General features: G+C 40.9%; 1 protein-coding gene and 1 non-coding gene across 5 annotated transcripts in view; both read right to left on the minus strand.

Moving 5' to 3' along the window:
* The window catches only part of TENM1 (teneurin transmembrane protein 1), a 774,232-nt gene that overhangs the window by 25,228 nt on the left and 722,536 nt on the right, over nucleotides 1-26,468 (minus strand). For all 4 annotated transcript variants that reach the window (XM_066357037.1, XM_066357038.1, XM_066357036.1 and 1 more), the window contains 4 exons: nucleotides 25,859-26,225; nucleotides 23,624-24,134; nucleotides 8,953-9,125; nucleotides 7,606-7,841 (listed from right to left, as the gene is read on the minus strand). In XM_066357037.1, coding sequence (XP_066213134.1) covers nucleotides 7,606-7,841; nucleotides 8,953-9,125; nucleotides 23,624-24,134; nucleotides 25,859-26,225 — 1,287 coding nt within the window. The remainder of the gene's footprint in view (nucleotides 1-7,605; nucleotides 7,842-8,952; nucleotides 9,126-23,623; nucleotides 24,135-25,858; nucleotides 26,226-26,468) is intronic.
* LOC136386539 (U1 spliceosomal RNA) lies at nucleotides 23,329-23,493 on the minus strand. Its single transcript, XR_010747929.1, has one exon. It is a non-coding gene; the product is annotated as a U1 spliceosomal RNA (small nuclear RNA).

Genomic DNA, 26,468 nt, shown 5'->3' on the forward strand with positions numbered 1-26,468 from the left:
TAAAAGCTCTTTTGGTTTTGGTTTCTTCATCAACCACCTGGGGCTAATGATATATGCCCTTAATTTTGAGCTTCTGCAAAAATAGAACCTAGCAAATGTTCCATGCTATGAATTCTGTCCAGAAGACTGGTTATTAGATACTCAAATTATTTGGAAGGAAATGCTGTTAGTTTCAGGGGTAAGTTTAATTCAGGAATAGAGCCGCAGATTGGCAATCACAACTCTTTAAACCAGCTGGAGCCAATGCATACATGTCATAGGACATAAATATTTGGTAATTCACTGTTTTCACCTAAAAGGTGAAAGAGAATCACATGTTTTCTATCTTTTGATATATAGGGCCTAGAAACCTATATGAAAACAGGTATTTTTTCTTCAACTACTTTTCCTGTGGTTTTATAGCCACATATCTCCAACTGTAACACCATTCATTTACAATAGTTATAAAATATTCATGCATTCTCAGAGACATTGTAACAGTTACAATTTATGTTATAATGATAGTTAAAGAGCCAAAGTAACAAGTGACTTCCAGTTCAACTAAACTTGTGGTTTTATTTGTTTGAAAGATTAAGTTTACAACGCAACAACACATCTCTTAATAAAGTCATTACAGTTACAGGAGCAGGGATCACTGTTCAAAATCCACCAGAAAGCAAGCAGAGGAGAACTCTGTCTGATGTTTTTACTTGGCCTGTTAAGACTTCTACAACCGTGCATCTCTTCCTGCAGAATACACTCTGATATTCAGATGTTGCTGAAACACTAGTTTCAAAGTCAGGTTTGGAAAGTAATGTAATATTTTGTAAAGAGTTGAAAGGGGCTGAAGGAATTGAAGATGCTACAGAATCTTTCCCCGCTGATTCTCTTGTGGAAAAACCACATGTGAGAAAAATGGGGAAAAGAAGGCTTTTCCAGGTGAGCTCCCTCACCCTCCATCCTGAGTGCTTGTGTGCCTCCAGTGTCTATGGTAGGAATCAGAACTAGGCTGATTGCCTCTGACTGCTGGAGTCATAAGCAAGGTTGAGAAAATTCTACCTTCACACAAGCACTTGTTTGCCTTAAAGACAGTAACAGCCCTTGACCTGAGTGTGGGCCATCCATCCTTATTTCCACTCTTACTCCAAGCAGTTTATACCAATCCTTGTTCTGTAAAGAAGAGGGGTAAGGAAAGGATTGAAAGTTGGGAATAGGTTCTGGCTAGTTGGCTCAGTGGTAGAGCATTGGCTGGCATGTGGAAGTCCTGGGTGTGATTCCCAATCAAGGCACACAGAAGAAGTGACCATCTACTTCTCCACCCTTCCCCCTCTCACTTTCTCTCTCTCTTTGCTTTTCCACTTGCAGCCATGGCTCAATTAGAGTAAGTTGGCCCCAAGCTCTGAGGATGGCTCCATGACTTACATCTCAGGTGCTTAATAAAAATGGCTCTGGTTGCAACAGGGCGGGGGGAGGGAGAGGGGGAATGGTAGGGGGCAGATAAGCAGAGCATTGCACCCTAGTGGACTTTCCAGGTGGACCCTGGTTGAGGCACATGTGGGAGTCTGTCTCTGCTTCTTCTCCTCTCACTAAAAAATGAAATAAAATAAAATAAATAATAATTTTTAAAAATTGAGAATAACCCCAAGCAAAACAGGTTCTCTTTGGATAGGTTGCTCATTGAACAACACTTTTGAGTTTGTCCAATAATGAGCTGCATGTTGGGGTGAGAAAACTGGGCTTGATCATTGTTTTAATAGGAAAAGTATCTGTGCTTTAATATATCCCTTGGTTTCCTTTATGTTGTTTCAGCTTTGCTAGGGAGAAGTAAGAAGGGCTCGCTTTTTGTTCGTACTCAGACCAGAAAGGAAAGGGGGAAGAGGATGCCCTGGGAATCATGGATTGTGCTGCCAAGCAGAAATCAAAGGGCCTGTGAAGTGTTGGTACATGGAGAAGCTCCAAAGAAAGGTGTCCTTTGCCTCCCCTCTGAGCCTTTACTTGCTCTTTTCTAGGAGTTTCTCTTTTAATTGCTTAAGAGGAAGTCCTTTTAGCCCTTCTAATTTGAGGTTCGTTCAATTAGTGAGATAAAGATATATTAAGTTGATCCATAGGCAATGCCTGATATTGTTCATTTTTGGCCTGTTAAGTTGTTTTTCTTCCTGTTAAACTAGTTTTGTGTCAATTTTATTATTAGTTCAGCCACAAGAGCTTAAGAAGTGTAGAAGGGAAAAATTCTCTCCCTCTCCGACACAGTACACATAGTAAGATCTCAGTGAATGTTAGCTGCTGTAATTATGATTAATGATAATAATACTACTGATAATAGAGATTGCATAGCCCATATCCCTCATTTTATAGATGGGAAAACTGGTGTAAAATTATGGGCAGACCTGTCCTTCCTCAAAATATTACTCATTCCTCTTAAAGGGAGAAGAATATGTCACTCTCAAATAATGTTTCTTTGACACAAGAATTATTTTTGGCTGACTATTTAAGAAACAGCAGACACAGGCAAATCTCTGAAAATGGAGCAGAAGTTACCCTTTTGTAAGGAACATTTACATATATAAGGGAAATATTTCTTTGTAAGGGGACATACCTCCTCACCACCCTTACAGGGAAGAGGAGGGTGATTCTAAATTTCTACAAACTCTTATAGATGGAGAAGACAACAATCTAAATCTGCCTAACAGTCTTATTCTTGTTTATTATGCTGTTCCTGATAACCTCCTATAAGTGCCCCCCTCCCTTCTTTTTTTATTGTCAGCTGCGAATGGTATTTAAGGTGATGGCTTGGGCCATTTTTGGGAGTTAGTGAGTTATCTTAGGTCTCTCCCACATATACAGGAGGAACACATGCTTTTAAACTTCTGTTTATTTTCTCCTCTTTAATTGGAGGGGGGGTCTCAACCAAGAACTCAGAAGGGTAGAAGGAAATTTCTTTTTTCCCCCCACATCTTCCCCTTCACTTCTGCCATATCAATTAACTTGGACACTTTTTCCATTATATGAATTTGGTTTTGTTTACTTTTCTGTTGGTGAATTCATCTGTTTAATCAAACAGATAATTTTTTATACCAAATTATAATGCTTATATACATGTGAAATAGAGTTTGAAATCATACTTCCTTTCTACTGACTTTAGAGAAGTTTACTCAATATGATCAAATATAGCAATTTCTGTGATTTGAAGGTCCCAAGGATCACCTGACCCAAAAAAACTAACACTGCCTAGTAGTCCTGATGCCTGAAATCTTCCATTTCCAGGTGACTCCTTAGGGGCAGATGCACTGCTACCTAGGGCTGAGAACCACAGATACATTTTTAAAAAGGTTACTCTATCTTTTCAATAGTCTCCTTATCTAAATTTTCACAAAATGATTCTCTCTAGCAAACCTAGGGAGAAGGAACTGAAAACAGTGTGAAGCACACGTGAACTTCAATGTGAGCAGCTGGGTGCCCTGCGCGGCAGAGGCACTTTCTGAGAACGGAGGGAGATGCCACAATCATCTGGGCTGCCTCCCAAAGTCCTTATCATTTGTCAGTCTGAGACCCTGTATTTCAACTGTACTCGTTTCCCTTTTCAGAGCTCAGATCACATATGAACATTCATATGTTGCATGTAAAAGTGAATCTGCCCCATTCTCAGGTATCTGTGAGCAGAAAAAAAAAATCAATTGTGAGGGTTTTTAGATTGGTCTGTTTCATTTTGCTTGTAAACATGTAGTCATCTTACTTGATTTTATAACTTTGCTTTGAAGTGTTAAGCTTCAAACTTTCTTTTTTAAAATAAAGTTTTTCTGTAACCTCAAATCTCAGTCTGCAAAATCTTTTTGTCAGATATGGACAGACAGGAACAGAGAGAGATGAGAAGCATCAATCATCAGTTTTTCATTGTGAAACCTTAGTTGTTCATTGATTGCTTTCTCATATGTGCCTTGACCATGGGCCTTTAGCAGACCGAGTAACCCCCTGCTTGAGCCAGCGACCTTGGGTCCAAGCTGGTGAGCTTTGCTCAAACCAGATGAGCCCGCGCTCAAGCTGGCGACCTCGTGGTCTCGAACCTGGGTCCTCCGCATCCCAGTCCGATGCTCTATCCACTGCTCCACCACCTGGTCAGGCTCAGTCTGAAAAATCTTATAAAGAGGTCTGGATCTGATGCTGGGATAAGTCTCACACAATGGCAGTATTATTTATGGACAGGGCAAGGTGCAGTCTGAATACAGTTCCTGAACTGCTTTTGGTGAATGTCCAATTCTTTTACAGCTACCTCTATTGTTATTTGTATTCTAATGTCCCTATTGTCCAGGGAAATGTCTTTATGGGGACAGATTGATGCAGCCGATGAGGGGATGCACGGATTAGATGTAAAAGTACTTTGCAAGGAAGATGAGTCAAACACAGCTCAGGTTGGAGAAAATGGAGTTTTAAAATAAACAGAATTTCAGGATGTTAATGTGATTTATTTCACTTAATGGAGCCGGTGCAGGATGTTCCAAAGGTAACAAATACTTTGCCTGCTCAGGCTGAGTGGGTATCACGTTTCCTAGCAATTTGCCTCCTTTCCTTGAAGGGAACTCTGACTCTGTATGAAAAAATAATCAATGATCACCGGAGAATAGCAACTTTTGCTGTTTTATCACCAAGAGATGTCTAGCCTTTTCTGATGTTTTTCTTTCCAGATAGAAGGTTGGGGTAGATGTCCTAGGGAGTTTTCTGGGACATTCGACGTCCATCATCTTACCAAGTGAGCCTTTCACTGAACGTGTCATTTTGTGCCTGAACAATTAGTAGTTTATAACCTGCTGTTCAAGCACATTTGCAAATTACAATCATCCTTTTGTGTGGTTTACCAAAGAGGAGCCTTATTTGCCCCAGTACAGCAGGGATTTCTGTGTTGTACAACTATCTGACTCCTGTATTCTGTCTCAAGAGCTCTGATACCTCGACATGCCCTCACTCTGAAGTGACCAGAGGAAAGAAATGGTACTGTCCAAGGTCTTGAGGTACTTGAGGGTATCAGAGAAAGTTACATCTCACATGTCATCAGCTTGTCCCTTGAAAGCTACTAGGAGTGAAAAGGCACTATCTCTGAAATAATAAAGTCAGTAGGGAAAGAGGATTTTCCCTGTCAATATTGAATCTACATCTGCCTTTTGGGAACATATTCATTTCACTAAATTGGATATGCCTAATCTGGAGAAACTGAGGCAGCAGCATAAACAAAAATACCTGAGGATGGGGAGAGCAGGTGAGAGTGAACCAGTTAAACAGCTTCCCTGGTATTTTTGCCTCCTTCATACTTTCCCTGGAAGCTAGTCAGATGTCCACACCACCCACACTTGCCAGTACATTAGAGATGATTATTTGTCTCTTTTTGTCAGCATTGAAATGAGGAGTCAGATCCTGACAAGGTGGTTTCACCAAGTAGGGCAATGATTTGTCAATTACTTATTTTGAGGGGCAAGGCAGCACAGCATGACAGTGGAAAGGGTGTGTGCTATGTGGAGACCTGAATTTTAGTGCTGGCCCTGATCATTAACAGCTCTTTGACTTTGGGAAAATCACTTAACCTCTCTGGGCCTTAGGTTCTGTATCTATAAAATGGGAATAACCACAACTGATGGTTGTGGTGATGGAATAAAAATCCTGGCTCTGAAAGCATTTTGTTAACTCGAAGGCACGGAACGAAAATAAAGAATTTTTGTTGTTATATCTAGGGTAATGTGCAGTAACACCACCTAGGCAATAAGGTGTTCCATTCACCAATCCCAGGGCCCCAAGAAGTACCCTAGAGGTCATATAGAGGAGAAGGCCCTGAATTTGTTGCCCTTATAAGCCATTCTAAAAATTCTCTCAACTCCATTACAGGATGAGAAACAGGACAACTATAAATAGTATTAACTAAATAACTCTACTTCACTCTACTCTTCAACAGTAAAGAGCTCCCAAATGTTTTACGACCATTAGCTTCTCAACAGTAAGAACAATTTGGGATATGAAGTGAAAATTACAGCTTCTAGTCTCTCCACATTGTCTGTACACATGGAGGGGTGAAAATAGGGTTGATTATCTCAGAAAGTAGGAAATCCCAAAGTTACATAGCATAGAATGGTTTATCTTAAAGAATATAAAATGCCAGTCATTTAGTGTCTGATTTAGTTCACAATATTTTATTGAGGCTATAAGCTGTGAGCGGCACTAAGAGAATTTATTCAATATATTTTTTTTCTATTTTGAAATCCATGAGGTTGATAAGTCATATGTGGATAATTCTCCCTTTTCTCTAGTATAACATTTTTATTTCACAGGTGAAGAAAATAAATTGGGAAGCAAAGCCAGGTCATCTAACTTAACCATCTAGGGTTCTACCCAGGAGATGCCATTTCTAGGACCCTGATAGAAACCCTCACTGCTACCCACACAGAGAAGTCTGAGTGTTTGGACTGGTATCACTTCTCAATTCAGTGGCATAACTGGTAAATATTCTGCTAGAGACTGGTCAATAGAATCAAAACAGAAAAATTGATTTGTGCATGTAGACAGCTTTAGTGGCTGTTCCAAAAAACACCCACTGAAGTCCGTGTCTCGGTGTCACCAATAGAACTGATTGGAAAGAAAGCACTGTTATAGATTATTCTACCCATATCAAGCCATGAGACTGGTTTGACTGCTTCTGTCTGAAGTGGGGCAGCTGTTCATTGTTGCATTTCCACAGCCTAAGGTTACTAGATTTTCAATCTGAGTGATTTTTTACTGTGAGTATGAAAAATGCTAGCATTCCAGGTATCCTAAGCATAACACAGGTTCTCAGAGCAGGCTTAGCCTCAATAGTGAGTGATTCTCTCCCTCAGGTTGGTGGTTGCTTTGGGCTGATATTGAATGTCACTATATTTGGAAAGTTGGTCATGTCATCCTAATATTGGCTAATGTTTTTAAGAAGTGACAGGCAGACCAAGTTCTGTTGTGTTTGTAGGCTTTGTGCTCTGCAGAAATGCAATTTGAACCGAGAGGGCTCTGGTCAGTAGTGCTGAACTGTGCTTGGTAAGGACTTGAAAATTCCCAAATCTTTAATTTCCTCTAGGGACCTCTCTCTGAGCGCCACCCTCCTAACCTCGGTATCAGTCCTTTACACCTCTGGCCCTTCACATGTATGTATTCATGGAAATAATATTGTTCACTGACTTTTTCTTTTATCTCGCCTTTGTGCAAATGTCACCTTGTGTCTCATTCTCCTGTGTGCACCTGCTTGGTCTTTCCAAATAAAGTATAAATTACACAAAATAGAAACCTGAGTCACTCTGATGGACCAGACTGGCATCTCTAGGGCAGGCCATGAGGATAGCCTCCTGACAAACACACTTTTCCAGCCAGACTTTCCTGGTGCCTGAAATTGCTATTATTAGAGCACTTTAGCTGGCTAATGACAAAGAAAGCTTCTATTAGAATGTTCATTTAAGGATCCCAAACCATTATCAGTCATTAGCACCCCCTCTTGAATTAGTATATCATGTAGGCTAGTCAGACATCTAGAAAAGCTTTGAAGAAACGAAGCTTTAGATTAGGGAGGCTGTGCAGTTTTCAAACATAAAACAAAGGTTCCATATGTTGTATAAGGTCAAGCCTTACCCTCAATCTCCTTTCAAAAGCAGAAACGTTGCCTTTGTTTTGCTCCTTCCGCTGCCGCCACTCGATGAGGTTGGCGTTGTGCTCCCCTGGCAGCGAGATGTTGCACTTGCCCAGGGTGGGGTTGACTGCCCCGGCCAGGATGTGGGGCTCTGAACTGAGGCTGATCTCCATCCCGCTGGCAAAGCTGACACGGAGGGAGCCATCTGGACTCACCCGATAGGTACTTTGGGTATTTTCTGTAGACAGAGAGTCAAAGGAGGAAGAGGGGGAAGCAAGGGAGGTACAGGAAGAAAAGACACGTTTAGCTTCAGGAAGCAAATTTGGGCGGGAATGAGCAGGTGGGGCACTGTGGACCCCATTGCCTTCTGGGCGAGATGATCACTCTGACAGGTAGATGTGCCCTCTGTCTGTGTGGGTCTTGTTATTTTCACAGCTGGGGTAAATTGTTCTTTGGATAAAAGACTGTTGTCTAATACTGCTGGCTGGTTCCTCCCCCCCCCCCTGCATTTTTAAAGGATTTCCTCACAAACTCCCTTTCTGACTTGGTGGATTGGCCCTTCATTTTTATATGCTAGGAACTAGCATGAGAAGAGTAGCAAGTTCACCTTAGCATCCTTACTGCCTGAGAATACCCGCACAGTTGCTGTACCTGATGAAACAATAACCTGACAAAGGCTGCCACTGATCCTTTTAGAGTGGATTTGAGCGTTAGACAGTGTTCTGTGACTGCTTCCACAAGCGAACAACAGAATAAGTCCTTAAAAACTGGACAGAGAGAAATGGTTTCCATGTATCCACTTCCACTTTCACTTCAAGACATTCCTTCCATGTCCAACCCCCTTCTTTCTCTTTCCCCCTCCCTGCCTTCCTTTTTCATTTCCGTTACCTCTTACTTTCCTCTCTTTGGAAATAGAATGAGCTTTTAATTCTCTCATTTCCCTTGTATTCTTGCTCGATGTGTATACTAATTCATCCTTTTTATTCTCCCGTGTCAGCATGTATCTTGAATGCTAATCTCAGATGGGGCACAGACTCCTTCTCTTTGCTATAACCCTTTCAGCGCCTAGTGGAGCTTTGCACACAGCTGGGTGCAAGAAAATGACTTGATGGAAGAGAGGATTTGGCAAGGCTGTAACCTCATGACTCCCGCAGAGATGTGGCTCAAGGTTTCTATGTGAACTTGTGAAAGGGGTGGTTTTGTCTGGGTTTCAGCTTCCAAAGCTGAAAAATAGGGAGAAGCAGCCACCTTCTGAGATAGAAATGAATTCTATTTATAAATTCTGTGCAGAGATTTGAGGGTAGGAGTTAGGTGCTATCATAGTCAGGCCAAGTTAGAAATAGTCTTACCTTGTTTTAAAATATATATGGTACTAGTTGCTGTCAAGTTGGTTGACATGAGCACGTTTTCACGGTTGGAAGTATCTAGCTCCACTTTTGTCAGCTTCTCCAAGTCACTGTGGAAGCTGCTGACCTCTCCAGTGGGAAATGTTGCATTGGTCAGATGTCCCTCGGGGTCATACCTGAGGAATGAACCAATGCCAACTTTGAAGCCTTTTGGCTGTGATAACAGGCCTTTGCAAAATAAAACTCACTTGGAAGCTAATGCAGTTTAACTTTGAGTGATAACAAGTATTATTAACCTTGTTCAATAAGAAGAAAAAGGTCAGAAAAATGATTAATCAAACGAAGGTATTTTTTGCAGCTTCTGAATTCTTGATGACTTCCTTGAGCTGTGCTGTTTTACAGAAAAAAATATATCTGGTAATGAATCACCAGGGTGAAAAACTGATTTATGAATCATGTCCTGCTGTGCGACGTTGCAGGGCAGCCTCCCTTTTGCAATTTGAGTCGAATCCATTAGATGCGATGGATGACACAGCCCAGCAGAGGGTGATGTTGGCAAAGGCAATGGAGGCACAGAGGGCCCAAGCCTGAGAAGGCCAATAAACTGACTTTGCATTGTGATCAAAAAATTATATTTGCTGCCATTTAAGTTGCCAAATTTGAAATGAATGAATCATTCTCCCAACAAAATGAACAAGCACAGAAGATAATGGAAGCATGTTCATTAGAACATTCTGGAGCCCCCTGATCTCAGTGTCAGTTATTTTTTTAATCTTTTTAGAGTATAGTCTGTAATGTGCTTTAATTTGCTTATATGAGTGGAGAAAAAAATAATTATCTGCGTTAATAGGCAATAACATATATCTGGAAATATAGTCTAGTGAGTTTACTTTAAAAAATCAGAATTATTGGCAATCTCACTGTCCTCCAAATGAAAACTGTTTCCCTGAAGGCTTTTCATGTGGAGCTGTCTTTTATTGCCAATAGAACCATGAAAAATAAACACTTCATTAAAAGTAAAGACATGCAGTTGGAAACCCATTACTGTTTTCTTTTCAAGCTGCAAATTACAAAATATTTAAGCACTTTTATTTGCTTTTCAAATGTTAAACAACTATAATCTTTTTACCCAAAGTGAGCAGAATACTGCCCGGATTCAGTGGTTCAGTCTGGATCTGCTGCTGTCTCCTACTCCAACAATTATGCAAAAGGATAGGATGATTCAGTGTTAATCCTCTAGGTTTTCATGAACTTGGCCTAGAGAGTTGTTCAAATTTTATCACCTAGACTAGTTTTTCGTAAGCTTGGGAAAAGGGGCTGGACCTTATTTTACTGGACTGACCTGGACTTGAGCCTATACACAGTGTTGCCTCCCTCACGTTCACTTCTGTATGGACATGAGTACACGTGCACATACTTACAGTTACAAGTCATGTATGCAAATAAAAATAATCAAATACATCATTTGACATCATAGATATGTCAAGCCCTAGTTGTTGTATTGCACGCACCCTTCTTTTAAATGGATTTCAGACAAAATGGTTGTTGCCGTGTTGTTATTATGTAGCTAAGGCCTCATTATCAAGGGAAGGCCGAAAGGTGCTGCTTATGCCTAGGCATAATGGCACAGTCTTTCCACCTGATCAGCCTATTTTCCCATGTGGGGTTTTGTGGCTGTAAGAAACAGGTCCCTGATAAAAAAAAGGGGGGGCATGGAAGGACTTGAACACCCAGCACAGCCAAACTTTGTCTGCCTGGACTTCTTTCTTGGAGAAGAAAACGACATCCAACTTTGATTCTCCCAAGGTACCAAGCTGCTTTTCCCTGGAGGGAGGAGCTTTGAGGTAGCATAGAGAAGGATTCCACAGGCACATCCTTTCTCACAACCGTGGCCAGCACCTCTGGGGTTTCTTTCCTGATTCCTAAGGGGTTTCCTTGCCTTTGGCAAGGTCACCCTTCATCATTTCTCCAGTAAATTTGACTAAGATGCTATGCATGCAGATTCCTACCAGGCTTTGCAGCTGGGGGCAGTTTCCGTTTCCTTCTTTCTTAGTCACTCAGCCCCTTGTCTTAAAGTGAGCTTTCTTTCTTTCTTTCTTTCTTTCTTTCTTTCTTTCTTTCTTTCTTTCTTTCTTTCTTTCTTTCTTTCTTTCTTTCATCTCTCTCTCTCTCTCTCTCTCTCTCTCTTTCTTTCTTTATTTATTTCTTTTCTTTTAAATTTATTTATTGATTCTACAGAGAGAAGGGAGAAGGAGAGAGACAGGAACATTGATCTGCTCCGTATGTGCCTTGACGAGGACTGAACCAGCAACCTAAAGGTGAGTGCCATGGTTGGGTCCACTTCTCAGGGCAAGATGACTAAGATCAGATACTAACTGAGTCAACCATGAGCAGAGAAGCAAAGACCAAAAATTCCAACAAACCTTAGCACTGGACTGTGGATACATCTGATTTCTTACCCCCTGGCCCCAACACCTTTTAAGCTCAGTCACAGGTGCTCTTTGTCTGAGATCATACATTTTAAAAGTGTATTCCCAAGAGCACAGCCATGTTCCTACATATTCTGGTACCATTCCCATTCCCCAAATTGACAGGAGTATATTTGGAAACGAAAGCTAAATACTCCTAGGTAAAACTGTAATTACTCGGATAGATCTAGCTAGGAGGTTTCGCCTTCGTCTTTTTCTGGTGAGGAGGCAATGATGTGAGAATCAGGTAGAATTTTCCACAGTCCTGCCCAGTTACTGGGAAGCTAGAAAGTTATATTGCCTGATTTCGTTTCTGTGGCTGGATAGGCATCCTTTTTTGACATTTGACTTTAACTCTATCATAAATAAAGCACTCTACCTTGAGGGCATTATACTAACTAAAATAAGTCAGACAGAAAAAAGACAAATACTGTATGATCTCTGTGGAATCTAAAACAACAACAACAACAAAACCCAAACCAAAAAACCTGCGCACACCAAACTCAGGAAAAGAGATCAGGTTTACAGTTACTAGAGGTGAGGGCTGGGAATGGAGGAATTGGAGGAGGGTGGTCAAAAGGCACAAACTTCCAGTTATAAAATAGATAAGTCTTAAGGATGCAATGAACAACACGATGACAATAGACACTGCTGTGTGATATCTACATGGTGAGGCATAAGTAGCTCTACAGTTGTTTGTATGGAAAATATATAATACAATAAGTAAAAAATCATAATCCAAGAATAAATTGTTTTATATATTCACAACTGTAAACCCGCTGTTGCCCCACCCTGTATATGAAAGTTGTTAAGAGAGTAGATCCTTTAAGTTCTCATCAGAGGAAAGAAACACAAATTTTTTTCTTTTCTTTTTTGTATCTGTATGGGATGATGAATGTTAAACTAACCTCATTGTGGTTATTTTGCAATATACATGTATTTTGTATATACATATGTATTTTGCAATATACATAAGTCAAGAAATGTCATACACCTGAAACTTATGTAGTAGTGTATATCAATTATATCGCAACAAGACTGAAACAAACAAACAAACAAAAACCCCACAGCAGTCTACTTGACATGCGCACACACCCCAATTCTGCTAGACACAGTCAAAGCCATCACATTTGGTGGTTATCTACAGTGTGGAGTCTCTCATGTGCTCAGTCATTTATATGGCTCTCAGTTTAAACACACAGGCCCACCTCTCTTCTGCGGGGTTATCTCCAGAGGAAAGTGACAGGCAGATCCCACAACTTTTTTTGTTTTTGATCGCTCAAAAGTAGATAAGAAATAAAGGAGTGTTTGATTTCCTATGGCTTGCTTGAGGTTTTTTCTTTTTCCCTTCCATCACAGGGGAATGCCTGTTTCCAGACGGAATGTCAAAGAAATGAGTTTAATCAAAATCTTTTACGCTGTGCGTTTCTCTTTGGTGCCTGCATCCCTCTGTGCAGAGCATACAAGCACATATGCTGCAACTGCTCCCCTCAGGCCACAACGCGGTAGCAACATCCTCCTCCTCCCAGGTAAGGAGCAGCGCTCTCTTAATCAGGTCTGCAAATTCTGCCTGGGGAATTGTGCCAGCAGGCAATGACGGTGGCCTTCAAAGGTGTCAGAAGTGGGTTTGGTAAGAGGAGATTTGCCATCAAATTGTCCCTTCCTGTCCTAATTTTACAAAGTTCCACTGCACATTCTTACATGAAGCAAAAACACCTGTCAAGGAAATTCGGAACTCATTCTTGTCCTTGAGGAGCATATAGTTTAGATGGAGAGATGATATTTATACATTATGAGAAGTATATGGGTCTGATATTTTCTCATGAGGGATAGCCTGTTCTTTCCCTTGAGGACAATTTAAGCTAGACCTAAACCATGCAGAGTAAAAGTTAGAAGATCTACTTTTGCTTTCAGAAAAATATGGAAGATTACAGAAAGAAAATTTATTACTTATTTTAAAAAATGGAAACAGATCTTCTTTACTCCCTCATACCATGAAAGTGGAGCAATATAATGAGCATTCTTTCAGAAATCCTGGGTTCCCTTTCCTCACCAACACTACATTAGGCTTCCTGTAACTCAGGTTCAAGTCTACAATGCCCTTCTATTTTCATTTGTCCTTCATTCAGTAAATATCAGTCTTGTGCTTAGGTAATGAGGATACAGGGCTGAATGAAATTCAAAGTATAGTGCTATAGATAAGATACACACACAAGTCACTCGAATGCCAGAATTTGCCATGTACTTCCATAAACAAGGAGCTGGGCTCAGCAGGAGAGGAGAAGGAAAAGAAGGAAGCGGTATCTGAGTCTTGGGAGGCAGGGATAATCCCGTGTTAGGTGACAGCATGAAGAAAAGCATACAGGAGGATGGGGTGTCCACGGAAGAGACTGAATTGCAGGAGCACAACGATCCTCTAGGAGGGAAATGGGAGATAAGGCTGGAGAGGCATGTTGGAGTTAGAGGACCAGGCTCTGGAGGAAAGCAGGTAATCAGTAGACAAGGGAGAGGCATAGAAAAATTTCAGGGGGAGAACAGTATGATTCAAATGGCACTTTGGTGGCAGTGAATCTTGAGAGGGGAGATATGAAGATGAAAAACTGTTGGGAGGCTACAGCCTCAGTCTGTGTAAGAGCAAATGGTGGATTTTTGCCTTTTATTAAACATATTGTGATTGCCTATCACTGGGACTTGTTTTCCTCACTCGGCTGTAAACGCTCAAATCTTTACAGGGAGGGCATAGTGTCTCGTTCATCTCTGTATTCTTAGTGTCTGTCTGACACAGAGAAGGTTTGCATTATGTATAGTTGTTGAATGAATGATATAAGAGGCTTGTTAGTGGAAATGGAGAGGATGGGGTGGATATGAGAGTCAGTGTGTTAGAGAACAGACAGCCATCTATGGTGGTGTTGAGGCTGGGCTCAGCTTACACAGATGTCCTGTGCCATACAGCTGATCTTCCCCACTAGCCCCTGAAAACTTTTTTGGCCAGCAGCCTCCCTCCTGTTCCCTTCCTGTCTCTACTGCAGTTCTTCCCAGCATGACTCATGACAATTCTGTCTGCCCATTCTTGATCCTTACCAAGGGCATAAAGCACAAGGAGAGGTGACTGTGCAGAGGTGTTGTCTGTCTCTGCAGACTATAAGGAACAGTTGGCCATTCTGTTTGTCTTGCTTATTTGAAATTCTTTGCCTGCTATGATGCTGGGGCTGGACCACATGGTGCCTTAGTTTCCCTCCCTTCTCTGACATTCTAGAAAGCATTGGAAACATTTTGATATGTTAGGACTGACTATTCATTTACATAACTCTGCATGGGACTCGCACCCTATGCCTAGACAAACATCTCATCCACAGACATGGTATATTTACCATGCCTCCCATCCCAGCCCCTTTTTAATCTTATAGGGAGGACAAAGAATCACTTATTAGCCATCTTCCATAAAACCGAGCATTAGTAAAACAGTTTAGAAGATAGCCAGAGCTATTATGAGGGATTTCCCAAGCTGTCAGTCAATGGCATTTTTGGGGGGTGCTAACAAAGTTCAGAAATAGAGAAGAGAAGACCAGGGATCAAGAGATCATGTAAATGCACCGTCTCCTTTGAAGGAGGGCTCCCACAAAGGGCAAGGGCCTGAGGAACTGTCAGGTTAGCCTGGAGCCAAAGCAGTGACACAACTGACGCTTTTGGCCTGTCTGGGACCTTTTCAGTTTTGTAGAGCAGAAGCCTTTGTCAGGGAACTTCTTGGGACACAAGCAAGGGCATCCTGGCTATTTCTTCAGCTTCATGGGCAAAGAAGGCTTGCCTGCCATGTGAGCAAATGGGCCCCTCAAACCTCAACTGTTGCAGAATCATTGCAATTAGTAGCCTGCCAGCCTCTTGGGCCAGAACCCCTGCCTCATTTGGCCAGTATTCCTGCCTTGACAGTCACCTCCCTGTTAGCCATTTCTCTGTGGTCAGCTTTTCCCCTGACACCAAGGACACTTAGGGGCAGTTAAGCATCAATAATAAATATATGGGGTGTGCAGTTTTGATCGTGGTCCAAGTCAAACGGAATTACGAAATCAATGGACTATTTAAACAACATCACACCACACAATACAAGCCCATGTTCTACAACTGCACAGATGCATTTTAAAGTCCCATGTGGATTATCCAGTGGACAAGGTCGTCTGTGTCATATCTCCTCTCCATCACTAGAGATCACAAAAAGTTGAATGAATTAGTGGCTTCACTACCTCTTCACAGCAGCCCTTCATCCTGCCAAATTTTGCTTCTATTTCTCTTTCTCTTTTGTGGTATCTCATTTCAAAACAGAAATTCTGTCTCCACTTTGGCAAACCATTTGTCCTTTTTGGCCACAGAGGGCAGACTCCCTCTCACCTCAGAGACATGCTCGAGTTCTTTTAGGAGGGCCTGATGGCAGTGGCAAGGACACCCTCTACTATGTCAGCACAGCTCTGACTCTGACTAGAACACTAGGTCCCATTCTGTGTCCCCCAACTTCAGAAGGACAAGGGAAAACTTGAAGGGGTGTTCACAACTGGCTGACACATAGAGGACAAGAGTGAACGTCAGATTTTGTACAGAGCAGACCAAAGGAAGAATTAGTTACATTATGTGGGTTGGAAACCACTCATTTCTCTACATGCAGGTAAGAAGGGACAGGGGAAGTGTTTTGTGGAGGATTCCTGTTCAGCACCAGCATGGATTGCTTTGGAAGGAAAATAAACCATCTTCTCTGTTCAGATGCTTTTTGGTCAAAAGTGTTTTAGCATACTCCCGGCTGGAGTCAATGAGGCGAGAGAAGGAAGAAATGGACACTTGGCCTTCCTTTCTCTCTCATGCTGCTACCACAGCCCTCTTTTCCTGTTGCTAGAAGGGAAATCTGCTAGCACCCTAGACTTCCCACAGTCACCCTTGCAATCCCAGGTCCTTCTCCTTTTTGTAGAAGTCAGTAGTGGTGTAGTTTAGTAGCAGTGGCAAGAGCACTGGACTATAAGCTCTAATATCCAACTCAAGACTCAGCCAGCTAGCAGTGAGAACGGGAAAGTTCCTTCCCTAGTCCGGGCCTTAGTTTCCTCATTTGTAGAATGATCTCTAATGTCTGTTTGTGGCCATAAAATTCCATAATTACATCCATGTAAATGAATGCTTGTGTTTCTCATCTCTTTGTGGCTCCGGACTGATTATTCAACAACAATGATGTTAGTTGATACCTTTCAGTCATTGCTGGCCATGTCCTGGTAACAGGCCTGGGCTGCACTCACTGCGAGTATCTTGCTTGCCACACAATACATCAACGTACCGCCAGCCACACCAGGCGGACAACCTGATCTCACTCCAACATTCTCTTCTCTATCTGGCATTGTCAATTTCCCCCTCTGTATTGGATTGTTTCCCTCAGCATACAAATATACTGTTATTTCTCTCCTTTTTAACAACTCTTTCTTTTTACTCCATTTCCAAGTTCTCTGCTCCTCTTTATAGCAAATCTCAGAAGAGTTCTTGACTCACTCTCTTCAATCTCTCCTCCAGGTTGCTCTTTCCAAAATTATTATTGTTGAGATACAATTCATATATCCTAACAGTTACTATTTTAAAGTATACAACTTAGTGGCTTTCAGTACCTTCACAATGTGAGCAACCATTGCTACTACTTCTAGAACATCTCTAATCACCCCCCAAAATAAACCCTGTATTCATTAGCAGTCATTCTCCACTCATTCCTCTCCCTAGCTCTCCAAATTTGCCTGCTTTGAACCTTTCATATCAATGTAACTATACAATATTTTTCCTTTCCTTTTGTGTCTGGCTTCTTTCATGTAGCACATTGTTTTTTTATTTGTTTATTGTGTTTTTTTTTTGGTTTGTTTTAAGAGAGAGAGAATGACAAGAAAGGAGATAAAGAGGAGGAGGAGAGAGATGAGAAGCATCAACCCACAGTTGCTCTACTTTAATTGTTCATTCATCACTTTTCATATGTGCTTTGATCAGGGGGCTCAAGCTGAGCCAGTGACCCCTTTTTCAAGCCAGTGACCTTGGGCTTCAAATGAGTGACTTTGGGCTTCCAGCCAACGACCTTGGGTTCAAACCAGTGGCCTTGGGATCATTTTGATGATCCCACACTCAAGCTGGCAAGACCTTCACTTAAGCCAGAAACCCTGCATTCAAGCTGGCTAGTCTGTACTCAATCCAATGAGCCCACGTGCTAGCTGGTGACCTTGGGGTTTCAAACCAGGGCCCTTGGCATCCTGGTCTGATGTTTAATCTACTGCACCACCACCGATCAGGCAGCACACTGTTTTTGAGGTTCATTCATGTTGTATCCTGTGTCAGAACTTCATTCCTTCTTATAGATAAATAATATTCCACAGTATGGATATACTGAATATGCACTACACATTTTGTTTGTTTATTTACTACTTGATGGGTTCTTTACACTTTTTGGCTATCATAAATAACACTGCTATGAACATGTGTGTATCCATTCTCTCTTAAACCTGTTCTGCACAGGCTTTTGTTCCTTGGTGCACCACAACACCTGCTCCTCTCAAGGTCAACAATGATCTCCCAAGTGCAAGACTTCTTGATTCTCAGTCCTTATCTTCCTTGATCTATCAGAAATATTTGACATGGCTGATCACTCTTTCCTGTTTTACTTGGCTTCCAGGAGATCCTATTCTCCTGGTTTTCCTCCAATGTCACTGAATTTTCCTTTTCAGTCTTTTTGCTTATTCTTCTTCATATGCTCAACTCCAAATGTTAAAGTCTCCAGGTTCAGTCATAGATCTCTCTTCTTCCTTGTCTACACTCACTTCTGGGAGATCTCATCCCATCACAGGGCTTTCAATACAACCTAAATACTGGTGTATGCCAAATTTGGATCTCCAAATTTCAAATCATCAGCCTCTCCTTTTAATTCCAGACTCCTATAGCGAATTGCCCACTTCATATTTTCACTTGAATGTCTAAACAAACTAATTATATCCACAACTGACCTCTCGATTTTCCACCTGGTATAATGTATTCCTTGCATAGTCTTCCCCATCTTGGTGAATGGGAAGTCCAACATCCAGGTGCTGAGACCATAAAACTTTGAAGTTATCTCTGACCTTCCTTTCTCCCACACTGCACATCCAATCTGTCAGTAAGTGCTGACAGATGTGTAAGCAAAATATATTTAGGATTTTACAACTTCTTATTGCCCCTACTCCCTGATTTAAATCACCATCTCATGCCTCAGTTATTGCAAACCCTCTCCACTATTAAGTTCCTGCGTTTCTACCATACAATCTGTTTTCAATACAGAGTGATGCTTTAAAAATATATATAAAAGTCAAGTTATGTCACTCCTTTAGTTAAAACTCTCCAGGGGTTCCACTTCTTACTCATGGTAAAGTCATAGTTTTGTTTTTTTTAAGACTTTATTTATTCATTATAGAGAGGAGAGAGAGAGAGAGAGAGAGAGAGAGAGAGAGAGAGAAGGGGGAGGAGCAGGAAGCATCAACTCCCATATGTGCCTTGACCAGGCAAGCCCAGGGTTTTGAACCGGCAACCTCAGTGTTTCCAGGTTGACGCTTTATCCACTGCGTCACCACAGGTCAGGCAAAGTCATAGTTTTTAAAAAGGCTTACCAAGCTCTACATAGAGTAGCCCTGTTCCTTCATAGATTTCATTTCCCCATTACTCTTATTTCACTCTGGTCACACTGGCTGCCTTACTGTTCCTTGAACACATCAGGTTTGTTCCTGCTGCAGGGCCTTTGCACTTGCTATTCATTCTGCCTGGAATGTTCTCTCTTCCTTCCCTCCAGATATTGGTATGGTTCACTCCCTCACCTCCTGTGTAATTCACAATATGTATTACAATATGTAAATTCACAATATTTTACATATTGTGAATATGTAAAATACAGAGTTTATTCTTGTATTATTTATTAATTCTTGTATTATTTTCCACACCACAACTGTACACCTACTTTTGCCCCACTCTGTCAGCATTATCCCCTTATTTACAGGGGATATAATTAATGCCTGCAACTGCAGATAGAACTGAACCTTATGTCTATTATGTGTTTTTCCTATATATAGAACATACCTATGATAAAGTTTAATTTATAAATTAGGCACAGTAAAAAAATTACTAATAATAACTAATAATAAAATAGAACACATAACAATATACTGTAATAAAAGGTCTGTAAATATGGTCTCTCTCAGTTCATGTTTCCACCCACAAATTGAATGGCTTTTCCATCTGAGCTAAGTACTTCCCATGCACTGTGGCCATAACATTTGCAGTCTGAGGTGCGGCAGCATAATAAGCACAGATTTCTTTTTCCTTCTTCACAATTTAATGGAGAGAATATTTGTTCTTACTATAGATCTTAGCAAAATTAGCAAGTTTTTAATTTTTTTTTAACCTTTCCTTATTAACTCAACAACTTTCACCTTTTCACTTAAAGAAAGTAAATCCTCAAGGCCCAGGCTGGTTGGCTCAGTGGTCGAGTGTTGGCCTGGCGTGTGGAAGTTCCAGGTTCAATTTCTGGCCAGGGCACACAGGAGAAGCGCCGATCTGCTTCTCCACCCTTCACCCTCTCCTTTCTCTCTATCTCTCACTTCCCCTCTTATAGGCAAGGCTCCATTGCAGTAAAGTTGGCCCAGGCACAGAGGATGGATCCATGGCTCCACCTCAGGCTCTAGAATGGCTCCTATTACAATGGAGCAATGGCCCAGATGGGCAGAGCATCGCCTGCTGGTGGGCATGCCGGGTGGATCTCGGTGGGGCACATGCGGAAGTCTGTGTGACTGCCTCCCCACTTCTAACTTTGGGAAAAAAGTAAGTCCTCTATGGCTTCTCCTTGGCATATCTGAATTGCTAGCATCCTTACTCTTATGCTTTCAAGCCATTATTAAATAAAATAAGGGTTACACAAACACTGAGCTCTTCATATCTCCACAGTTGCTCTGCTAAACAAGAAGGCTACTAAGTAACCAATGGCATGAGTGTCTATAGCATGGATCTGCTCTACAAAAGGATGATTCAAGTCCTGGATGGGAAATAGCAGGGCAGGGCATGAGATTTCATCACGTTACTCAATACAGCACAGAATTTAAAATTTATGAATTATTTATGGAATTTTTCATTTAATATTTTCAGACCATGGTTGACAACAGGTAATGGAAACTGGAAAGGAAAACCATGGATAAAGGGAACTGCTGTACTCAAATGTCACCTTCATAGTGAGGCCCTGCCCAACCATCCAACCTGATATAAATACCCTCTGCCCCATATTCTTGATCTCCCTTACCCTGCTTCATTTTCCCCCCCAGAACTTATCACCATCTGAAGTTCTGCACATTTTACTTGTCTCCCTCCAGTACAACATAAGCTCTATGAAAGTAGAGATTTATTTTTAAAAATTATTTATTGATTTTAGACCTTAGGAACATTATACTGAGTGAAATAAGTAAATCAGAAAAAGATAAGAACTGTATGATTTCACACATAGGTGAGATATAAAACAGACTTATGGACATAGATAAAAGTGAAGTGGTTACCAGGGGGAAGGGAACATGAGAGAGGGGGAGGGGACTTGAGTGAATGGGGAGGCGGGAGGGGGAGGGGGTAGGGGGTAGGGGAAAGGGTATAAAGAAGGGCAAATACACGGTGACAGAAAATGATTTGACTTTGGATTATAGGTATGCAACATAATCAACAGTTCAAATGTTATAGAAATGTTCACCTGAAACTTATGCACTCTTATTGATCAATGTCATCCTGTTAATTTTCTGAATAAAATTTAAAAATTAAAAAAAAATTAGAGAGAGATGAAGGGTGAGAGACAGTAACATCAATCTGTTCCTGTATGTGCTCTGACTGGGGATTGAACAGGCAACCTCTGTGGATTGGGATGATGCTCTAACTAAAGAGCTATCTGACCAGGACAGAAGGTAGAAGTTTTTATCTGGTTTGTACATATCTGTATCACCAGCACCAGGACACTGCCCAGCACACATAAGTGCTCAAGTATATTTATTGAATAAATAAAAGAACAGTGAAATGGGTTACTTTGTGTTTTTTTCTTATTTCCTCTAGCCTTATTGAGGTATAAGTGACAAAAAATTTGTATATATTAAAGTCTATAATGTGATGATTTGATAAATAAAGGAATGATCAAACAGGTTATTTTGGAAACTAGTTGGGACTTCAGCCATTTCTTATTTCTTGACTGAATTCAGCCATTAGCTTTCAAAATAGTTTGTCTAATTTCAGCTGCAGTGTGATCCTGCATAAATTTTTTAAAAATATATTCTTACTAGAAATTTTATCTTTCTTAAGGTATTTAGAACTCTGGGCTCATTAATCAGACTGTTGGAGTTTTTTTTAAATTTTATTTATTCATTTTAGAGAGGAGAGAGAAAGGGAGAGAGACAGACAGAGAGAGAGAGAGACAGAGAGAGAGAGAGAGAGAGAGAGAGAGAGAGGAGAGAGACAGAGAGAGAAGGTAGGGAGGAGCAGGAAGCATCAACTCCCATATGTGCCTTGACCAGGCAAGCCCAGGGTTTCAAACTGGCGACCTCAGCATTTCCAGGTCCAGGCTGTTGGAGTTTGAATGCTAGACATCTGTGTGAATCCGGACAAGTTAGCCATTTTGTGCCTCAGTTTCATCATCAATACAACAGGTACCCAAGAAGTTCCTAACCCATGATCTTATTCTCAGGATCATAAAAATAATAGTGTATGTAAATCATCCAGCCCAGTACCTGGCACTTCAGTGAATGGTGGTTTTTATTACTGTTATTAAGATGTAAGAGAAAAATTTCCAAAAATACAGGAAGGCTTGCAACAGAAACAACTAAATACATTTTTCTAAGTGAAACTAAAATAGTTGTCCAGCTCTTTTGTATAAGTGGCATTTCTTTGGGAAATGAGCCAAAACTTGAAGGCCAATTGTTCTGTCCCTTTCTTTAGGAGGGTTTCCTGAGACTGGACAGATTCTCTGTATCTTCACAGAATTGTCACACTTCGAATCCCTCATACTTAATATCCCTGCTTCTCACATTTTCATTTTAATGCCATTTCAGACCCAGAGGTTTGGATTCCATGGATGATCTTCACTCAGGAAATCGGTTAAAAATTCAGCAGTTCTTTTTGTGGGAAAGATGCTTACTGAGTGCTGGCAGACTAGCTCTCTAAATGTGTTGACTTGCAAACAAGGTTGTCTATGCTTTAAAAGGCAAGGACAATGGTCTCTATTTCCGTGTCATGACACCTCCTTGTAGCTGGCTGTCAGACATGTCTTGTGTTAATGCCTTGATAAACAAAGTTATCACAGATCCAGTCTGTGAATGCCACTGTGTGCTGATTCTTTGACATGTGCACAGAAACGGGGAAGCGCAACTCTATGGAAGCATTTGGCTCCACATTTCACAGCCAACGAAGTGCTGCCTCTCTCATTCAGCACTTGCCCTTCATGATTTCACACTTGCTTTTCAGGGTCCACTTCTTATATTCTAACTTCTTGCCTACCTTCCACAATAACTTATACTGAGCTGGGCTGGCCTTAGCACATGTTCATGAAGCCCCACAGGGATCAAGAAATACTAGTTAAACCACACTGCTTCTTTACTTCTTTGCTGCTTTTGAACAATTTTCTAATTTTGTTCTTTAAATACAATTTTATCTTTGTTTTGGAGCTATGCTGTAAATTTCTTGAGTACATGGACTTCTGCATTATTCCTGTCTTCTGCAGGGCCATACTTGATCCTTCATTCAGTCTATGTTTTTACTATTATGCTCTGCAACAGTGCTCTGGAAAAATGGATTCAATCCCTAAGAATTGGGTAAAATTTTTTTCTCCTTGACTTTCTATTTCATTCACTCACTCATTCATTCATTCATTCAGAGGAGGAGAGTGCGAATGCAGTCCCTATCTACTAAGAATGATGCAGTCAAGTTTCCCACGTTTGGGGAAATCACAGAGGGCAGCACATCCAGAGTGCAATGGCTTAGTCTCGACCTGAGAAAATGACCCGTCAGGATCATGGTATCTCCCCTGCCATGTAAGTATGACTTTTTATTTTTTATTGTGGTTAGGAGAAAATAGCATATAACAATCAGTAATTACTAAACCATTTTCTTATATAGTACAACTTCAAATAAAAATCTGACAAAGCCTATGTTGAGAATTAGAAACTTACTCATAAACAGTTGTCCATCCATTTTCATTACTTTTGGTTGCCAGAAGCCCTGTGTTTCCTGGATAGGTCATCAAGGCCAGATTATAGCCTTGGGCTGACACTCTTTTCAAGACTCCATTGCTGCTTATGGTAAGCCAGTACACCTGCCCACCAGGCACTACTAGCCAAAGGGGCATTCCGCCCGCATCCCGGCGAATATGCACTGAGTTTCCATTGCTGCTGGTTATGGCACCCAAGTCACCTTCGGCATTGTAGGTGAAATTATACACATAGTCCCTTGTTATCAAGTTCAAGGTGTGCAGGTGGGTCCCATTGACAGTGAACTGGTAGAGTTCCTGATCAGCAGGTGAAGCAATCTCATAAAGGTTCATATCATTCAGGTGGGCTTGGTTCCTGTTAATGGTTCGAATTCGAACGTTCCCAAGGTCTGCCACATAGAGGGTGCCATCAGGGGACACCGCTAAGGAGGAAGGGGCTTTCATCTTTGCATCTTTGGCATAGCCACCATCACCTGTGGGAGAAAGACCCTGATTGATTGTCATCATAAGCATTTATATGAATAAACAGTATACAGAAAATCACTGTGCATAGAGAATCATTTGAAAATGAACAATCTGACTTTGGGTGATGGGTATACAACATAATTGGCTGTCCAAATGATGTGGAGATATTTGCCCAAAAATCTATGTACTCTATCTAGTTGACCAATGTCACCCTATTAAATTTAATCATGTAAATAAAAATTAAAAAAAGAAAGTGAACAATGAGTGCCAACATTCTCTGTATGTCCCCCTCAACAAACTTGAAACCCATTATTCAAATTTCTTAAGTTAGTACCACTGAAGACAAACAGTAAGATGCAATTATCTTAGTAACACCAATTTTTTGAAATCCTCAATCCTGCTGTTCAGCATCTATTGTACTGCAAGATACAAAAACAGCAAATAATAACAGCCAACAAAATTTGGCTGGAAATCCATGAGACTCAGGCCTATTAATGCTTGTCATTTCTATCTCAGACTTTCCAATCTTACTGTGCCCAGAGGACCTGGCTTCAGTTAATTTCCATTGTCACATTGTCAAAGTACACTAAGTGTGCAAGTGCAACAGTGATTCAGAACATCAAATTTGATAACTGGAATAAATATTAGATTTGTCTTGAATGAAAGACATAAATTAGCAAACCAACTATGAAACTAATTGTCCAGGAAAACATCGGAAATATTGATCAAAAGTCATATTGACTAAGTTGCTCACTCTAGACTCCTCTGGCCCAGGCAAAAGTAAAGGTTAAGAGAACCATCTGGGCCTGGATGAGCAGTTTAATAGGGCTGCAGACAGCACGGAGGGATTTTCACATCCCAGTAATAAATGTATCTATTGACATTTCAAGGACTGTCTGTTATCTGGAATATCTACTCCATGTTTTGGGGAAAAGGCTCTTCCTTGTTTTTCTTCTTCTTTTTTTTTTTTTAATTTATTTCAATGGAATGTAAAGGGAATTAGTGGTTATGGAGAAAGTTTCAAATTCTTTTAAAATAATCTAAGTAGCAGACTAATGTCCTGAGACCCCTCCACTGTGGGATTTAATTGTGCCCGTGTGTCCCCAGAGCAGTCTGTTCCTAGTCCCTTTGGGTTTCAAATAGCACATGCTGTTAATCTGTAAACCAGTCACTTAGGGGAAGTAATTGTCCCTAAGCTAAATTCATATATTGAGGTTTTACCTAGTTTCTTTCTCTAAACTACAAATACTATTATGATCTTACATTTGTAGTCATAACCTTTTAGGGTTATCAAAATTTGCATTTTATTAGTTTACCCTCAAACCATCAAGGTGATATAATTGAGACAGATGACATTCCTATTTACCCTTTTGAGTAGTGAGTTTTTTTCATGCTCGCTGACCCCCTGGAGTGAGGTTTTTTTTTCCAAAAATGAAATTAGTTCCAGTTTTATTAACTTAAAATCATGTTTGTTTGATAACCAATTTATGGCAACAAGAAGAACATACATTTGCCTTTTTAAAATGTTGCCTTACACATTTTTAAAATAAATCGATCGTACTTTGGGTGGTCAGGAGGTACGAGGACGAACATGAACGGTCGTATTGCTTTCTCCACTAACTCCTATCAATGTTCACAAGCCACGCTTCTGCTTTCCTTTTGACTTTTCTGATGCGTGTTTTTCTTTTGAAAACAGAGCGAAGGAGCTGGTGAATTGTTAAAAAGGTCATACCTGAAAAACAGTCACAGTTGGGATCAATTTTGCAATCACAGTCAGTGGGGGCACCAGCTATGATGGAGATCTCCCCATTGGTGGTAACTTGCTGAATGCGGTTTACTTTCCTTTCATCTGTTTCAGCTATGAAGAGCAGTCCACTGTGGGACACACTGATGGCTCGAGCCGACTCCAGAGTGGAGTGAATTGCCACTTTGCTGACCAAGAAATGATCGATACCTGGCACCTGGCAGTGAATGGGGCGCCCTGCAATGATTCGCACGCGCCTGTTCTCAGAAATTTGCAGCACAATGTTGTTATCCAAGACATACAATGAATTGTCCATGGGATTGACTGCAAGGTCTGTTGGCCACTCTAATCGCACCTGCAAAAAGAACAGAATACACACCATTAGGTTACAATATCTTTCCAGGGGCAGTTTTATCTTGAAAGAAAAACTGGCTTATTGGTTGCCCTCATCTCAAGAATTTCAGCAATGTTGACATTGTCTGCAAAGTTACAGGAGGATTGTTGATCCAGTGTTCAGGTAAACATATTTATCATTTAAACCATTTCCAACATAATGTAACTTTTTTTTTTTGCAATAATTCCAGAACAATCCTCTAGA

Source organism: Saccopteryx leptura, chromosome X (genome assembly GCF_036850995.1).
Source record: "Saccopteryx leptura isolate mSacLep1 chromosome X, mSacLep1_pri_phased_curated, whole genome shotgun sequence".
Taxonomy (NCBI): Eukaryota; Metazoa; Chordata; class Mammalia; order Chiroptera; family Emballonuridae; genus Saccopteryx; species Saccopteryx leptura.